Source organism: Euprymna scolopes, chromosome 19, assembly GCF_053919585.1.
Source record: "Euprymna scolopes isolate OS-2025 chromosome 19, ASM5391958v1, whole genome shotgun sequence".
NCBI lineage: Eukaryota > Metazoa > Mollusca > Cephalopoda > Sepiida > Sepiolidae > Euprymna > Euprymna scolopes.
Genome location: NC_136500.1, coordinates 99383241 through 99403916, shown reverse-complemented (window position 1 = coordinate 99403916; position 20676 = coordinate 99383241). Strand labels below are relative to the sequence as shown.

Genomic DNA, 20676 nt, shown 5'->3' with positions numbered 1-20676 from the left:
CATAGCTTAGCTGTCCAACATATTTGTTTTAACATTCTTAGAACATAGTTTCCTGTCCAACATATTTGTTTTAATATTCTTCGAACATAGTTTTTCTGTACTAAATATTTGATTTAATTTCCTTATAACAAAGCTTTGCTGTCCAAAATATTAGTTTTACAATTTTAGAAAATAGATTGCGACCCAAAATATATATTTTAACATTCTTAGAACATATTTTACTGCCCTAAATTTTTTTTCACATTCTAAGAACATAGTTTTGCTGTCCAAAATATTTGGTTAACATTCGTGGAACATAGATTTGCTGTCAAAATATTTGGTTAAACATTCTTAGAACATAGCTGGTCTGTCCAAACTATTTGATTTTAGATTCTGAGAACATAGCTTGGCTGTCCAAAACATTTCTTTTAACATTCTTAGAACACACCTTAGCTATCCAAAATATTTTTTTTTTAACATTCTGAGAACATAGCTTAGCTATCCAAAATATATGTTTTAACATTCTCTGAACATAGTTTTGCTGTCCAAAATATTTTTTAACATCCTTAGAACATAGCTTTGCTGTTCAAACTATTTGTTTTAACATTCTGAGAATATAGTTTTTCTGTCGAAAATATAAGTTTTAACATACTTAAAACATAGATTTGCCGTCCAAAATTTTATTTTCATATTCTAAGAACATAGATTTTCCGTCCAAAATATTTTGGTTCACATTCTTAGAACATAGCTTTCCTCTCCAAAATATTTGTTTTAATATTCTTAGAACATAGTTTCGCTGCCCAAAATATTTGTTTGAATATACTTTGAATATAGCTTAGCTGTCAAAAATATTTGTTTTAACATTCTTAGAACGTAGTTTTACTGTCAAAAATATTCGTTTTTTCATTGTCAGAACAGACATTTACTGTCCGAAGTATTTGTTTATCATTCGTAGAACATAGCTGTGCTGTCACAAATATTCTAAGAATGTTAAAATAATTCTTAAAACATAGCTTTGCTGTTCCAAATATTTGTTTTTAAATTCTTTGATCATAGCTTTGCTGTCCCAAATATTTGTTTTAACAGTCTTAGATCATATCTTTGCTGTCTAAAATATTTGTTTTAACATTCTTAAATCATAGCATTGCTGTTCAACATTTTTAGAGCATTGTTTAAACTAAGCTTTGCTGTCCAAAATATCTATTTATACAAGTTTTAAACATAGTCTGTCTGTCAAAATATTTGTTTTAACATTGTTATATTGTCTAGTTTTGCTGTCCAAAATATTTGTTTTAACCTCCTTAGCACAGAGGGATGCTGTCCAAAATATTTGTTTTTACATTCTTAGACAATAGTTTTGCTGTCCAAAATATTTGTATTAACATTCTTAGAACATGGCTTTGCTGTCATAAATATTTGTTTTAACATTCTTAGAACAAAGCATTGCTGTCCGAAATATTTCTATGATTATTCTTAAAACATAGCTTTCCTGTCCAAGATATTTGTTTTTACATTCTTAGAACATAGGTTTGCTCACCCAAAATTTTTGTGGTACATTCTAATAACATAGCTTTTCTGTACAAAATATTGGATTTAATATCCTAATAACAAAGCTTTGCTGCCCAAAATAATAATTTTACAATTTTAGAACATAGATTTGCTGTCAAAATATTTGCTGGCCAAATGTATATTTTAACATTCTTAGAACATAGTTTTCTGCCAAACATATTTTCTCACATTCCCAGAACATAGTTTTTCTGTCCAAAATATTTGTTTAACATTCTTGGAACATAGATTTGCTTTAAAAATATTTTTTAACATTCTCAGAACATGGCTTTGCTTTTCAAAATATTTGGGTAAACATTCTTAGAACATAGCTGGTCTGTCCAAATTATTTGATTTTAGATTCTTAGAACATAGGCTGGGCGTTTCAAAACATTTCTTTTAACATTCTTAGAACACATATTAGTTATCCAAAAAATTTGTTTTAACATTATGAGAACAAAGATTTGCTGTGAAAAATATTTGTTATACCATTCTTAGAACATTTCTGTCCAAAATATTTGCTATAACATGCAAAGAACATAGCTTTGCTGTCGAATATATTTGTTTTAACATTCTTAGAACATAGTTTGGCTGTCCAAAATATTTGTTTTTACATTCTTAGAACATAGATTTGCTGTCCAAAATATATCTTTCTACATTTTTAGAACATAGCTGTGCTGTACTATATATTTGTTTTATCATTCTTAGAACATAGGTTTGCTGTACTATATATTTATTTTAACCTTCTTAAAATATGGATTTGCTGTTCAAAATATTTTATTTAACATTCTTAGAACATAGCTTTGCTGTACAAAATGTTAGTTTTGAAATTCTTATCACATAGTTTTGCTTTCAAATATATTTGTTTTAACATTCTAAGAAAATAGCTTGCTGCTCAAAATATTATTTTTACATTTTAAGAAAATAGTTTGACTTCAAAAATATTTTTAATATTATAAGCATATAGCTTTGCTGCCCGAAATATTTGTTTTAACATTCTTGGAACATGGCTTTGCTATCCGAAATATTTTTTTAAACATTCTTAGAACATAGTTTTGCTGTCAAAAATATTTGTTTTAACATTTTTAGAAATTAGGTTAGCTATCCATAATATTTGTTTTAACATTTTTAGAAGTAGCTTTGCTGTCCAAAGAATCTTTTTACATTCTTAGAATATAGATTTGCTATCCAAAATAAAATTGTTGTTTACATTCTTAGAACATAGCTTTGCTGACAAAATATTTGTTTTAACATTCTCAGAACATAGCTTTACTGTCCTAAATATTGGTTTTACTATTCTTCGGACATAGCTTTCCTGTCCAAAATATTGGTTTAAACATTCTTAGAACATGGCTTTGCTGTCCAAAATATTTGTTTTAACATTCTTAGAACATTGCTTTGATGTCCTAAATATTTTTTAACATTCTTAGAACATAGCTTTCCTGTCAAAAAACTTGTTTACCCATATCTATGCTGTCCAAAATATTTTTTAACCTTCTTAGAACATAGATTTCCTCTCAAAAATATTTGTTTAAACATTCTCAGAAAAAATCTGTCCGTCGAAAATATTTGTTTAAAAATTCTTAGAACATAGCTTATCTGTCCACATTATTTACTTTAACATTCTTAGAACATAGTTTTGCTGTCTACAATATTTGTTTTAACATTCTTCAACATAGCTTTGCTGTCCAAAATATTTGTTTAACATTCTTAGAACATCGCTAGGCTGTCCAAAATATTTTTTGTACATTATTAGAACATAGGTTTGCTGTCCAAAATATTTGTTTTAACATTCTTAGAACATGGCTTTGTTGTCCAAAATATTTGTTTTAACATTCTTAAAACATAACTTTGCTGTCCACAATATTTGTTTTAATATTCTCAGGACAAAGCTGGTTTGTCTGAAATATTTGTTTTTATATTCTTACAACATAGCTTTGCTGTCCAAAATATTTGGTGTTGCCTTCTTAGAACAAAGCTTGTCCGTAAAAAATATTTGTTTATCATTCTTATAGCATAGTTTGGCTGTCCACAATATTGGTTTTTACATTCTCATAACATAGATTTGCTGTCCGAATATTTGTTTTAACATTCTTAGAAAATTGCTTTGCTGTCCAAAATATTTCTGTTAATATTCTTTGAACATAGCTTTGCTGTTAAAAATAATTGTTTTAAAATTCTCAGAACATAGCTTTGCTGTCCAAAATATTTGTTTTAACATTCTTTGAACAGAGCTTTGCTCTTCAAAATAGTTTTGTAACATCCTAAGTACGTAGTTTGCTGTCCCAAATATTTTTTAAAGATTCTTAGAACATAACATTGCTATCCAACATATTTGTTTTAACATTCTTAGAACATAGATTTGCTGTCCAAAATATTTGTTTAAACATTCTTTGGCCATAACTTTGCTGTCTAAAATATTTGTTTTAGCATTCACAGAACATAGATTTGCTGTCCTAAATACTTGTTTTTATATTCTTAGAACATAGTTTTGCAGTCCGAAATATTTGTTTTTACATTCTTAGAACATAGATTTGCTGTCCAAAATATTTGTTTTAACATTCTTAGAACATAGCTTTGTTGTCCAAAATATTTATTTTAATATTCTTTGAAAATAGCTTTGCTGTCCAAAATACTTGTTTTAACATTCTGAGAACATAGCTTTGCTGTCCAAAATATTTGTTTTAACATTCTTTGAACAGAGCTTTGCTCTTCAAAATAGTTTCCTAACATCCTAAGTACGAAGCTTGTCTGTCCAAAATATTTGTTTTAAGATTCTTAGAACATAACATTGCTATCCAACATATTTGTTTTAACATTCTTAGAACATGGCTTTTCTGTCCAAAATATTTGTTTTAACATTCTCAGTACGAAGCTTGTCTGTCCAAAATATTTGTTTTTACATTCTCAGTACGAAGCTTGTCTGTCCAAAATATTTGTTTTAAGATTCTTAGAACATAACATTGCTATCCAACATATTTGTTTTAACATTCTTAGAACATGGCTTTTCTGTCCAAAATATTTGTTTTAACATTCTCAGTACGAAGCTTGTCTGTCCAAAATATTTGTTTTAACATTCTCAGTACGAAGCTTGTCTGTCCAAAATATTTGTTTTCACATTGTTAGAACATAGATTTGCTGTCCAAAATATTTGTTTTAACATTCTCAGACAAAGCTTGTATTTCGAAAATATTTGTTTTTACATTCACAGTACGAAGCTTGTCTGTCCAAAATATTTGTTTTAAAATTCTTAGAACATAGCTTTGCTGTCCAAAATATTATTTTAAACATTCTTTGACCATAACTTTGCTGTCTAAAATATTTGTTTTAGCATTCACAGAACATAGATTTGCTGTCCCAAATACTTGTTTGTACATTCTTAGAACATAATTTTACTGTCTGAAATATTTGTTTTTACATTCTTGGAACATAGATTTGCTGTCCAAAATATTTTTTAACGTTCTTAGAACATAGCTTTGTTTAAAACAAATATTTGCGACAGCAAATATTTGTTTTAAACTTTTTATAATATAGCGTGGCTGTCCAAAATATTTGTTTTAACATTCTTAAAACATAGCTTTGCTGCCCAAAATCTTTCACTCAAAACAGTGTTTTACTAGATATTTTCACTGAAAAGTGTTTAGCCAAATATTTACATCCATTAATATGTGTTTCATTTAGAACATTTGATTTTGCCGTTACCCTTAGGACTTTATTTTTATCAAATTATTTCTCACGTCTTGCATTTTTAGAGATGAAGGGTCTTTCATGTCCGTTATAACTGTTTCAGCTCGTCTAAAACGATGCGATTTACTATGATACATAACCTGTGCTTGTTTAGTAGATCGCGGATGTGCAATATGTCACTCGTAACTGAAGATCAATATAAATGACTCATCTGTGTGTAACCTTAAGTCAACACATGACGATTCTAAATCCCCACACGACATCTTTTCTCGAATATGATTATGAGAAACGGTCAAATATCGATTGGAAAAAATGGTGTAGTCTTAGTAGATGAACCCAATCTCTTTGACGAAAATTTGTTTTATACTCATTGATACATTTTGCTACTGCTGACATGGAAAATACTTTTTACACTTAAAATAACACTCAGTGATTACTGCTGTTATAGAATCGTGAAAACCACTCTAAAGTGAGACATATCATGACATTACTTTCATATAATGGGGAGATAACTGTATTGTCTGATGCCAGTTTATTGTGCAGTATTGTGCACCAGGTAAACAGTATATGCTCCAATTATTTCGTTATGGTCAACCCTTTGGATTCAAACTACTAATATAATGTTATCAGTAGATATTTTTGCAAAGCTATATAGCAGTATTTATTTTTCAAATATATATTGCTTATGATTTTTCCAAAAGTTAGTTTGAATGTGCTTTATTTCATTACTTTTTCCCAAATTAAATGTGCTTTATTTCATTACTTTCTCCCAAATTTAATGTGCTTCTTCATCTATGTTTTTCATCCAGATGAATTGGCTTCATTTCGCAATCAAGTAAGGGTGATTCATATTCCAGCAAACCAAGAATGGAATATTGACCGGCATGGTATCTCTGTTAGAAGATGTCGTCATATATTCCTAATGACTGAGCATTATATTTTTATCTGAGATTCGAAACAAGGGATATTTTTGAGATAAACTCGTTCGAAAATAATTCTGCAATGATAGGCATGTGAGCAGTGAAAACTGTTTTCAAAATTTATAATCCAATAAATTCCTCTATCATTCTATCCATACACATTTAAATATGACTCTAAAAAGATATTTCCTGGAACTGGTTACGAAAATGCTAGTGTGGTTTGATAAAATACTAGAAGAGAGACCCTAGGTTTCCTGGGTTTGAATAACGAATGTTCCAGATTTCCAATACTTTTATTTTAATCGAGATCAGTGAAATGTCCAATTGATTACTTACTCTAGTTTTGGACCCACCGTGGTGCATCGGGATGAAACTTCACATGCATCCTCGTAGTGGTTTACTTTACAATACTTGTTGTTTGCATTGCACTATCGAGAACCTACTGTGTATTAAAAAAATATTTTTTATATAATGTTTCGAAATGCAAAACTTTGTATTATGAATTAATTGTGATCTTAACAGATGCATTCATTTCAAAATCAGCATATCTTATTAAAGACATTATAGTTGATTTTATACGCCGGACCGGTCGGCTGTTAAGGACGTCAATTTTCATTAAATTCGGACTGTTCCTTCTTTAATCAGATGTTTTCCATTATTGCTTTTCCATACAAAACTTACCAAAGAACACTCACAGACACATCAAATACATTTGTGTGAAATCTTGCAAAAAAATACGACCCAGGTCGTTTCGGAATCCATAAGGTACAAACTCTCACACACGCAGACAAAGTGCCTTTTACATATAAGTAAAAATGAAATGTTTTCATATTTTGTTTCTTACATAAATATTAAAGTAATTAAACATCCCATTTCTTTTATGATGATATTAGCATGAATTGCCTCATTTTTCTCGAAAGCAGTGAAAAAATATTCGCACACGCGTAAACGTAATTAGAACCTTTTGAACAAAACTATAATCAATTTGAGAAAGAAACCCTGTGTATGTATACCTTGTGTTTATTTCATCGTCAACGTCCTCGTTACAAATCATTAAATCTGACCAACAAGTTGAGATCTGAAATGGCTATTTTTTCTTTACATACGTTTTCAACGGTTAACAATACTTTGATGACAATTTTTCTGTGAAGTACAACTGAAAAAACACATTGCATTATGTTGCGGAATGGTATAAGCGTATAAATACACAGCTAAACATAAGAGAACCGTGTTCTTGCATTGTTATAAGTGAAAATTCTTTCAGTATATCCATTCACTGACAAAGCTCGACATGTAACTTCACAAGCGACATAGTAAGTCACACTCTCGTATTCAGTGTAAGAAAAGCTTATGCATCCGAAGCTTGTCACAAATTTCTATGATTTTGTATTCATATCATATCATATCATATATATATATATATATATATATATATATATATATATATATATATATATATCATAGACAATTTTTATTCCACTAGTTGATGACCACAGAAAATAATTGCAACTTATCTCCATTTTACTACAACAACTTATCCCCATTTTACTACAGCAAACGTCCAACGGTGATATTGAACTCAAATCACTAACAATGACACTAGCTTTTTTTCGAGCCCATTTTAAAATTTTCTCCAGAAAAAAAATGGCATATGTAAGAATCAAAATATTTCAACCACAAGAAAATCAAACAGTAGAGTAATTTTTAGACATACAGTCGGTTAAACGTTAATATTGCACATCGATGCTAAAGTCCAAATAAGACACACATAACGCAGAGAAACCCTTAGTTTACCTGTAATTACACTATAATCAAGCATGTGTTTGTATCAAGAAATACACCTTTATTAATGAAAATGGAAATATTTTGCCACGAACTGCGGTACAAATTGGCAATATTTTAAACTAATGATTAAGCTTTTCCATAGGAATCTCACAACAAACTCATTCAGCTTTTCTATAAGACCCTCCATTGGTTATATTGTATCAACAAACTCATGTTTATGCTAATGTCATCTGTTTAAGCATGTTCGATAGTGATCAGAATATCAGTAAAATGCACAAATAAAATCCCATCAATGTAATTATTGCTGAGTAAAGTTTGACAGTGAATCCTAATCGAATATTGTTATTCATGTTTTTTTTAAGTTGACAAATGACAAATATAAAAGCATTTAAAAAGAAACGCGTACTTTTTTCTGGTTTGCGACGACATCAAATATTCTGTTAGGCGAATAAAAACATATTACTAACATTTTGTCTTATATAAATATAATGTTTTATCTTATATACGTAAATATAATGTTTTATCTAATATACGTAAATATAATGTTTTATCGTATATACGTAAATAGAAAAGTTTGACAGGACCTAAAGAAGCTAATGTTTTATCAAATGCAAATTTACTACCGTAACTAAATGAGAAAATAGTTTTTTTATTATGAAGTTCAAACGAAAACAGAAAGGAACATAAATATGAACAGTTTTGGGGTATGTATCTTGCATAATCACCAATAAATTCCTTAAAATATAACCATTTGACGCGAAAAAAATAAAATAAATTACAACTGGCATGCATTTACCGTTGAGCTTCCATTTATCCCATGACAACATATCTTTGATTTTTTATTTGAAATATATAATTAAACTTACGAATTCCAAAATCTTCAAAATTTTAAAATGTTGGCTGTAAATTTTATAACAACTGTGGAATACAAAACTAGCAGACGCCATTATGTAGCATTTGCTATTTTGAACTTTTTGAGTAACTTCAAAGATAAGAACAGTTTTTTTGTTTGGTTTGATTGTATTTTTAACAACGTTAAACATTTAACGGCATTATTGAACGCTTTTGGGATTATTTAATGCCATATCCATTTATTTTGTTACAAGTTTTAAGTTTTAAGTTCTTTATAATTTCGAGTAGGTATTCGTAATGTTTTTGTTTGTTTGTTTTGTTACATGAACACTTTCCAGTTCTTTTATGCAAAACCTTATCATTTTGGTAAAGTTATTGTACTACGAGTTCTCTGCATATTCAGATATTTATTCATAGTACTTAATTTACTTGTTTTGTAATTGTGGTTGTTGTTTTTGTTTTGGGGTTTTGAAGAACATAATCAAGTTCTGCAAAGGACATATGAAAACAAAATCAATGTTTAGTGCCTATAAGGTCAGGAATTTTGAGGCGGCTCGATCTGTTTGCATAAAAATGAGAACAATAGTCCGAATAATATTTCGAGAATAATTCGATTAATAATACTGTTTTGTTATTCATAAAAACAAAGTGTTTACCGTTTATTACAGTAAATAATACTGTTTCTTTTAATGAAACAATAGTAAACAATACTGTTTCTTTTAATAAAACAATAGTAAACAATACTGTTTCTTTTAATGAAACAACAGTAAAAATATTGTTTCTTTTAATGAAACAACAGTAAACAATACTGTTGCTTTTAATGAAACAACAGTAAACAATACTGTTGCTTTTAATGAAACAACATTAAACAATACTCTTTCTTTAAATGAAACAACAGTAAACTGGTCTTCTAATGAAACAGTAGTAAGCAATACTGTTTCTTTTAAAGAAACAATAGTAATAAATACTGTTACTTTTAATGAAACAATAGTAAGCAATAATGTTTCTTTTAATAAAACAACAGTAAACAATACTGTTTCTTTTAATAAAACAATAGTAAACAATACTGTTTTGTTAATGAAATAATAGTAAACAATGCTGTTCCTTTTAATAAAACAATTGTAAAGAATTCTGTTACTTTTAATGAAACAATAGTAATAAATACTGTTTCTTTTAATAAAACAATAGTAAACAATACTGTTTGTTTTAGTTAAAATGTTCTTTATTTCTTAAGTCACATTTACTGATCTATTTATTAGCAGAATAGTTTAAGTATTTTAATTTAACTTTGAGTATAAAATAACTATAATAGTCGACCTTGCTATGTAAGATTTATTTCAGTCAGAATTTTAAAAAAATCATTGAGCTCAAATTAGTAACTTTTATTTCGCTTTGGCATTTCGCGTCTTCCTAGAATTGTGTGAATATATATTCAATAATAGTTCTGGAAACTTCATTGCTACTGATTTTGTATAGATTAGTTATTTTTTTATTTATGTTTATTACCTAAATATTCATTTATAATGTTGCTATATTCTTTAAAATATAATTAAGTGACATTTTATAAGTTTGCAATGTAAATTTAACGTATAATGTCCTTACATTAAGCTGATAATTCCCAAGATCTGAAATGTCTTCATCACACCTGAAAAAATTTATTGAATTTTACAAAATATAAAATCTTCAGATTAATGTTTTCCTGTTCATTGAACACCAAGTTTGGAACAGATTTGTTGACATTTTTTTTTAATTTATGTAAAATTACTCCTTGTTCAACTTCTGAAGATTGAACAAGAATTGTGAATAAACATTAGTTTATCGTTTGTCATTGAACAACTAAGATTGTAAAAATTAATTTTATAATCAAAATTCAAAGTATTGAAGCATTAAATCCAACATTCTTTTGATTGTATCTGTTAAAAATGCCGAGACTTTTTTAGTTTGCTTTTAAATTATAAAAACACATCACTGCCCCTGAATAATTTAATTAATAATATCCACATATAAGAAATCACTTACGAATACAAATGTTATAGTGAAAATTCTAGTTAAAACTTATTTTTCTTATTGATTATATAAATCTACTGGGCAAACAAATAGTGATGTCCTACGACAATGTAATTTCTATTGATTTTTGTGTTGTTTGTCTTTTTTAATATTTTTTTTTATTTCTTTGCATTAAATTATGTGAATGTAATTACATTTCAGGTTGTTTGATATTTTACTTGCAAATTCTTTGAGTGTTGCAATTTGTTTATCCCACTAGTATTGTTATAAGACTTGTTTTAGCGAAAGTATCATTTCTTTCGTAATGTAAATCAAAATGTCTTACAATAGCGAACGTTTACAGATTCATCCGAAGAGTAAATTTAGAGTGATTCGAAACTTACTGAGGTTGCTGTAAAAAATGATTGTTTTTATCAGATGAGTTTTGCGATGATCAAAATCCCCTAACTTTACGAAACAAAACAGAAGTAATAATATAAGAAGTTTAAAATCAGTCAAGAGGGTCAAGAAGTTTCAGAAGTGAACTTCGTTCTTATCTGACACCAGGTCCAACCGTGTAGAATTCACGGGTTATATCCAAGTCATCAAATATAGACATGGCGAATATTATCAACTCATGTTATTCACTGTCTAAAACATTACATCTATATTTATTGTATATTTATATTTATCTTGTAATATCTTATAAAATATTTATATTTATCTTTTTTCATGAAGAATATTCTGACCAATAATCAAATATGCTTGACTAAAGAAATAAGTACGAAATGTTATGACAAAATAAAAGAAGATAATGTGTTAAAATGCTCCACAATGCCGTCTGCTAGTTTTTGTATGCCACAGTTGTTATAAAATTTGCAGCCAACATTTTAAAATTTTGAAGATTTCGGAAATGTGTTAATTTAACCTATTATAAGTATACGGATAAATTGAATTTGGTTCTCGTAATACAAAAGCTAAGCAAACATAACTTTTGTTAAATATTTTACAATTTACATCAATCTGCTTAATGCGAAACAAATAATAATCTATGCACAAAAAAGCTAAGTATTGCCTGTAAACAATCTTTAAATTTAATTGTTTCAGGAATCAATTTTGGTTATTTATGCTTATGATATTTAAGTAACTATAAAATAAAAATATTATTATCTAAGATATCTAAAAATGTTAAAAGTATATTTACAATTAAATCGTACATAAATATAATCCAATAGATATGTATGCTCTTTATTTTCTTGTTCTATTCCAATTAGGAACGGGAAATACTTAATTTCAAAACTTCTTAATCGTCAGAAAAATAGAAGGGTGTTAATTTACGAATATGCAGTTTCTGTTTTCTTATTTCCATGTGGTGTCCTTCCATAGTAGCTTATGAGTATACTTTCGGAATTAAAAGGTTTTCCTTAATATTTCAACCGTTTTCGTTATTTGTTATCTGTTGTATCTTCTCAATCATTCTCCTGATTTGATTTTCTCCAATTCTTATTTCGTAGTTTTCGGTATTGTTTCTAGTGCTCCTAGGATTTTGGGTGTTATCTTGAGTTTCCTCATCTTCCATATTCTTTTCAGCTCTCTGACTAGTTTAATGAATTTGTTTCGCTTCCCCCTCTTATTTTATCTGCTCGAACAGCAAAATCCACGACATGGCAGTACTTGTTCTTCTTTATTATTATCACATTTGGTCTTCAAGCTTGGATGGGTTTAACTCTTTGTAAGTCCATGTCTTATAAAATTTTATGGTTTCTGCTTTCCAGTAGTGCTTATCTATTCATATATTCTTTTTGAGTTAATTTCCTGCATTCACGTATTGTGTGGTTTATAGTTTCGTCTCTTTGTCCCGCAGTGTCTACATATGCTGTTTTTGTGTATTTTCGATCTTTGCTTTGGTATAGTATGTTCAAATCACATTATTTTGTGCAAATATTATTGGTGATTCAGATTCTCTCTTTAGGTGTGTTTTTTGTGCCCATGCCTAAAGTTTTTCGTGAGTCTCATCTTTTGTAGCCTTTATGAATCGTTGGTGCAGGTGTTGTATTCTCCAATTTTTCTCATGTTATTCCTTGTGTCTCCATTCATTTGCAGTGCCCTTTGATGCAATGATTAACTTTTCTATCTTCTGCGTTATGTATCTTCTAATTAATTTTTGTCACTCATACAGTCCTCTATACTCGCCAATCATTTGCCTCTGTCTTTCACCTTCATGTAACCACCAGGCATTGTGTGTAATCCATTCTGCATGATCATAGTTCCTTGGATTAATGTTATCCTTGAAGTTTTTTCATAAGTATTGTTTTTATTAAAGTTTACAGCTGCATCTAAAAATAAGTTATTTTTATATTTGCTGCTACTTTCATTTTTTAATTCCCATGCGTATTATTTTTCTAAATTTTTCTCACTTGGCTTTGTTAGAATCTCTTATCAAAATCTTTCATCTTTATATAGGCTGATATCAGTATTATATATATATATATATATATATATATATATATATATATATATATATATATATATATTATGTCAGCCCCTTTAAGAAACTCGTTTCTTATCGTTAAGCACTTTCCGTTGAATTAAGTCGGTCTCTTATGCATAGATCATCGTATAAAGATTAGACCACTGTGACTGAGGTAAAAGAACATTTAAAAATAAAATGTTTAAATTCAACGTTATTTCTCGTGGTTAATGATAGCCGATTGAATACGGTCTTTGCTAATCGAGCCAGAGATGGCTCGTGCTGCCGGGTTCGAATCTGTCGACTGGTGTTAATCGTGACCCTGCACTGAAGATACCGAAAGGGTGAAACGCTAGTGTCTATAGATATTTAATTATTACAGTAAAAGTATAATTATATATATATGACGAATTCATTGTAAAATCTTGTAATGGATGAAAATACTTTATATGCTTGTTCAACAGAGATCTTTGATTCGCAGTAATATTATGTTGTACATATACAAGTTATAAAAGGCTATATATTTGTAAACATGCATATATATAATCATATAAAAACTAAACATCTAAACCTACTCATAAAGACATACATTCTCTTACGCCATTTTTTAACTATTTTCTGGTAATGAATACGGTAGTTGTTTATAAATAGAGGATGCGGATATGCCGTTCAAAATTTTGCCGCTTAAACATTGAAAAAGACAGGATATTCTAAAGGACAAAGTTGAAGTATAATACTATAGCAGAGAATAATACGTAGGAATTAATTGCTTTGTGAATAATATAGGACAATTCTCAGACACACGTAACGTATATATGTATATGAGCCTAAAAGTGAATATATCTAGCACTTTCAGTTGGTTTAAGTCGGTCAATTTAGCTCTTCTGCATAGATCATTATACAATGTTTAGATTACTCTAACTTACGCATAAAATTTTAAAATAAAATGTTTAAATTTCAACGTTATTTCACGCGGTTAACGATAGATAACGAATGGATACGGTCTTTGCTAATGAAGCCAGAGGTGGCTTCTGTCACCGGGTTCGAATCTATCGACTTTGTATTAATCAAGACCCCCTGCACTGAAGATTCCCTAAAGGATGAAATACTAGTGTCTGTAGGTATTTAATACTTATTATAATAAATAATTGTATATATATATATATATATATATATATATATATATATATATATATATATATATATATATATATATATATGTGTGTGTGTCTGTGTGTGTGTCTCCTGGTGTTGCTCGTCGTAAAATACGAATAAATATTATATTTTAGTTCATACAAATTTCTTATTTATAATATACTAGCAGAACTACCCGTTGTTTACTAGGGTCAAAAAGAGCTTTCAAAAGTAGAACTTTATGTAAATGAATATTCATACTATCTTCAGATTATCAAAATGGAATGTGCGTGTAAAGAAATAACTTCAAATTTTGGGGTATACCAAAGCATAATATGGTAAAAACAAAAGTAAAAAATTGCAGAAATATATTTTATATCAATGTTGTTGTCCTTCGTAGCTAAGAGTGACCAACAAAATACATATTTTTAGAAAAGCAGAAAAAACAGAGATTGTGTTATTCAAATCCATTGTCCCATTTCAATTTCTTAATTGCGAAGAGAATATAAAAACATGTAAAAATATATATAAAAAATAGTTGCGAACAGTCTGTCCATCAAAAGTAATTAGAAATGAAAATGAAGTCGGTCTTTTCATTTTATTACGAAGGAGTCTCAAAAAAGAAACATTCATGGTGACGGGAGAGAACACAACAAACTCAGTTGTAATGTCAAATTTGACACGTGAATGACACATTAACACCTCGTGAATGACCCTCCACATTAACTTCTCGTTTGCTCCTCTGAATCTGTTGTTACTCCATGTGTAATAAAATGAAACCGTTTTTGGGAAATTATTTTGTTCACAAATGTAAAAAAATGTAGTAAGAGCTGTATCTTTTCGGTTTAGAGCAAAGTTGACTGGCATTTTTGTTTGTGAAATAAACACTCTGATACTTTTCAAGATCAAGTTGGATTGGAGGATGTCTTTCATGAATAAAAAACCACAAAATACGCCCAAATGCTTTACTAATGCCAATATATCTACCAAGTTCATATCGAGTAACTTCATCACTAACATTTTTGTAAGGAAAACATGGCTGCATCAGATCCCTTATTTATGAATCTGCAAAAATATTTGATAGATTTCAGAGATGCAAAATTCAACATTTATGTGAGCTTTTCATGTCTTTGAAAGTAAGGGAGAGTAAAGTATAATCAACCTACTGTCAACTTCATGCCTGTCAACCATAGTTTCAAAGCCACCATCTTCAAACGATCTTCTTCTATAAACCCGATAATCATCTTCACTAAACTGAGTTTCAAATGGATAATTTTTAGAATATCTTTTTTTGCATTGGCCATCAACCATGCAAGGTGAATTTCTATTGATATTACCACAAGGCCCATGCACCATGTGAATGTTTACTATTTCTAATAAAGTTTGATCAGTTTGTATATCAGGTAACTCAGCTGATATAATGGAATCAATTTGATTGGAGTTGAGTTTTCTGGTAAGCCACAATAATATATGTGCATGAGGCAAGCTTCTTTTTTGCCACTCGATTGTGTATATGTAACGTAGTATTGGGCCAAAGATTTCTGATTCGCTTATCAGATTCATCACTTTGATTATCTTCAGGCGAAACACTATGGCAAATCTTGCCGATTGATGTAGCTTTGTCCAGAGAGAAGTTCATCTTGAATTTGCCTCCACTTTGAATTTGGAATGGATGTAATAAGCAGGTCTTTTTTTCTGACATATGTTATTGCATGTCCTTTCATTTTTCCCTCCCAACATTTTTAGTGAAATGATATCATTTCTGGAACATCCCTCAGCAGGTTTTTCAAATAATCACAAAAATGCATTGCATTAGATAATGATTAGGAAACTTTTACTTTACCATGAATTCCAATATTAATGTAGTTTTTCCTTCCTCACCACCGACAACATTATAGTAAGAGAAATGATCTCATTTTCGGAATATATATCAGGTATTCTATATTTTAGAATATGACATTGTGGAAGATTGATTTGTGACCCAAAACCGCCATTACTCCCTCCAGCCCTACCCTAAAAGAGAAGGCTTGGTCATCCCTAAAGAACTCCAGAGCACGTTTAAAAGCAAAATAATAATGCTTCTTTCTACCCACGTGATTTCACTCCTGGATGATAACATTGAAAATTCAGAAAAATATGGATCGCAACCTACAGAAACTGGATTAACTTCACAGAAAATCAACACTATATATGAATTAAAGTAATTTTGAGATCGTAAATTGCTTCAGTCATATCCGGGACTGACTTTATATTCTACCACATTCATTTAATCCCGAACATCGCCGGGTCTTCTGCTAGTATATATTTACACCTATCTCATCCAATCCCGGGCGATGCTGCATCTTCTACCACTATATAATTCCACCAATCTTATTCAATCCCGGGCGACACTGGGTCTTCTGCTAGTCTATATTTCCACCAATCTCATTCAGTCCCCACCGACATCTGATCTTCCGCTAGTATATATTTCCACCTATTTCATTCAATTCTGGACGGCACCGGGCTTTCCACTAGTATATACTCATTCAATCCCGACCGAAGCCGGGTCTACTGCTAGCATATATTTTCCCCCTATCTCATTCATTCCTGGTCTACGTTGGGCTAGTATATATTTCCACCTATCTCATTCAATCCGCACGTTATTTATCTCTCCAGCATTATTACAGTCTCAGCTATCGATACGAAAGGTTAAGAATTAAGCGATTTTAGGCTATGAATGTTTAATTTTTAACACACACAAAAGTAACAGCAAGAATAATGTTTTATTCAGCTTACACTGCCAAGGTAAACTATGTTTTCAATTTTGACCACTTAGCAGGAATTTTTGCGGGCTAAACACGAACCGAAAGGGTGATACAGGTCGAAATGCCTTTTATATCAAATTTCAACCTTGGAGACCAAATATTTAGAGATGGGTTAAGAATAGACTTGTTAGCACGCTGACAAGGTCACAGGTTTTCCAAGGAATATGCAATGTAGTCGCTCACAGATGCATGACTATTTTAAGAGGCTCGATTTAATAATTCTTAAATAAAATAGTAGGCTTTTAATGATATCATAACAAGGAAAAACTCAACTATATATATATATATATATATATATATATGTATGTGTGTGTATATATGTATGTGTGTATGTGTGTGTATGGGTGCATATGTGTGTGTCTGTATGTGTCTGTGTGCAACAAATACACCATAAACAACGAATATGATAAATTATGAATTACGAAATGAAAAAATATTGTGAAAAAAATGAGTTCATATTTTATAACAAAGCTTACAATGTTTTCGAGATAAATAAGAAAAAATGAGATTCTTATTTGAGTGCAAACCTTTTTGTGTAAGCACTTGCAAGATATGAGTTTTTAATCTTATATTAAAACCATTAAATATATATTAAAACCATTAAATATATATTAAAACCATTAAATATATATTGAAATCCTGATTTTCTTTAAATATTATTCTGCAATTTTATTTGAAAATTAATTATATTTTGAATACTTTTAATTGCAATATATCATCGTTTATTTTATCTGGAAAATACTTTGGATCATACTAATTATTATAGGACTGTAGTGACCTTACATCATAGATTTAATATAGGAAATGAAACATCTTTATAGTTTTTTCATCTTTTTAAATCAAATTCTGAAATAATAAAAAATCGTATATTTCTCTGATGATAATTCTTATTTTTCTCTCCCTCTCTCGTCTTTCAAATAGGATCGCCAAAAGTTGATAAACAGAAGCAGTCTCCCATGAAGACGATGAAGCTGATGTTGCCTTTTGCAAAGGACGGCCATTTCAGACGGGGTTTTAACACAGCACGTATGCGCAGACGAAGACGAAAGTACTTGCCAGAACAATATTTTGCAATACCAATCTGGTTCAATGTTCATATACAGGTCGGAGGAAACTAAAGTTATATTCGCTTTGGCATTAACTTATTCCTTAATCGTCTTTTCTCTGAAGATAAATTGGAAGTAAATACACATTTTGGAAACTATATTTAAACTTTTTTTACAATCAATATTTGTTTAATTTGACTTTTTTTACAATCAATATTTGTTTTGTTGTATATTTTTGCACTAATCATTAATGGAAAGATTATACCTAATTTTAAATGAATTCTTGCCACTGTAAATTTACCATGAACATAAAAAAGGCTACACTACTAAAGATATAATTAAAGAAATATGCAAGTTGAAAATATCGAATCAGAAAGAATCAGTTGTTTAGGAGTTGATTTCCATAAGACTTACTAATTGATTGCTGTGATTTACAAAAATAAAAACATCTATTCATTAAAATCATTGAACTTTACCATACATCACTATAAGATGATATAAAAACAAAGGGTTTAAAATTACAAGTTGAACATGTCTACTGCTATATATCAATTTTTATAAATTAGTTATTGCATGTTTTATAATGCGTTGAGTTGCTAATGAATTTCACAATAATGGGAAGCAAAAATAATCGTTGATTCAAGTTTGTAGTGAAAATACATGGAACAACAATAAAAATAAAATCCAACAAGAAAAAATATTTTAAAATAACAGAATAAAAAGGGAACAAATGCCATCCTGATACAAATTATGGGCAAAAAGATACATCACAGTTTTGTCTGATAGTTTCAAATGTGAAGCGATGACAAATCAATCATTATCTAAATAAAATCAAACGCGGATCAAGAACGGTGGAAGTTATTTAGGATTTTTATCTCAATACAAAAAAAAGAAAGTGGACTTCCCTTTTGCAGGAATGGCGGATATTTTATTTGACAGGATTGACCCTAAGAGGCGACCGCGAATTGATGATTGCATTATGTCGACCATATTGCAACCTTCAGAAAGTGAGTATTTGATTTATTATATATTGTGTTTATTTATCTAATATTAACATGCACATAGGTGGTATTTATAAATAGAAATGGTATAGGTATGAACTCCATACCAACACACACTCAAATATGTTTGTGAATATGTGTGTGAATGTATTGGTAAATGTACGTGTATGCGTGTGTCCGTGCGAGGAGTTTGCTAAAAGTGGACTTAATCTTAGTAAAATGAAATTTAAAAAGTCATGGTTCCAAACATTTATTGACGCCAAAAAATACAACATATACATACAAATATATATATATATATATATATATATATATATATGCATGCACATATGTATTTCTCTCTCTCTCTCTCTCTCTCTCTCTCTCTGAGTAAATAGTTAATAAAATATGTTAAAATACACCTTGAAATGAGTTAAAAACATTTAATCTGGAAAGGAAACACTAGATAAATAGATAGTCCTTAATCCCCGGAGTTTCAATGAAATACTTTCCTTCTCATCAGAGAGTAGGAATTAGCAAAATGCGGGATCGGATTTTGCATGCAGAAGTATTTGATGAAACAACAAGTAAGTCAAAGATCTTAATTGAAAACAAAAAAAGTGAAGCAGAGGGAATATGGTGAAGAAAAAAGTGATTACACAGATAATTTTATAATATACTTTAATTTTACCATCTTGGATCATTTTGGTAAATTTAATTGTAATTTTTATCTTATATATATATTAATATAGTAAGTTATAAAATATATATGGCAATAAAGCTACACAGAATATTACACATTTCATCCATGTTAGGGTTCGCCAAGCTTATGCGAGGAGTTGTGGTTGTCTCGCGTTTTTATATACGCACATTCTATAGAGTTTTTAGTTACCCTATCAGCTCTCTAGTTTCCACCGCACCCTTCCTAATCAGCCAATGAACAGGCACTTACAGAAGAAAGGCCCATTTTACCTGCGGTTCAACCCTTCCTTTGGGCGGGCTATTTTAGCAGGGAGCGTAGATATCAAATGTTCTGACCTATTTTAAACCTAGGTTAAATGTGTGTGTTTTTTTTAATATTACGTTATGTGTTTATTTTATTTATTTATTTTCTATTATTGTCAATCTTAAAATCATTTTGTAAAGCTATCCTAGAGCAAAGTTTATCCTGTGAACACAGTTGTTCGCTATTTCTCTCCTAGAGTTTAATAGATGTTGGGGTTCTTTAAAGTATAAGATAACAAACTTTTCATGAAGATATAGTCTACATGGACCGTTTAGGTCTGTACGTGTTTTAGCTTGTCTTACTACTTTCCATTCGACTACCGGCGAATGTCCGCTTTCTTTGAGTTCCCAGTATTTGTTTACTAGAGTTGTTTTCATTCGGTGTTTTACTTATTTTTAATGTACTTTTGTGGTAATAATATCGGGTTTTGATATCTAAGGAAGTCATATCTACGTGATATTTCTTGTTGTTCGGTGTTTCTT

The 20676-nt window shown here is 29.6% G+C and overlaps 1 protein-coding gene across 1 annotated transcript in view; it reads left to right on the top strand.

Moving 5' to 3' along the window:
* The window catches only part of LOC145239855 (uncharacterized), a 251978-nt gene that overhangs the window by 82256 nt on the left and 149046 nt on the right, over window positions 1-20676 (top strand). The window contains exon 3 of the mRNA XM_080103414.1: window positions 18084-19215. Within this exon, the coding sequence (XP_079959540.1) occupies window positions 19125-19215 (91 nt within the window). The 5' untranslated portion in view covers window positions 18084-19124. The remainder of the gene's footprint in view (window positions 1-18083; window positions 19216-20676) is intronic.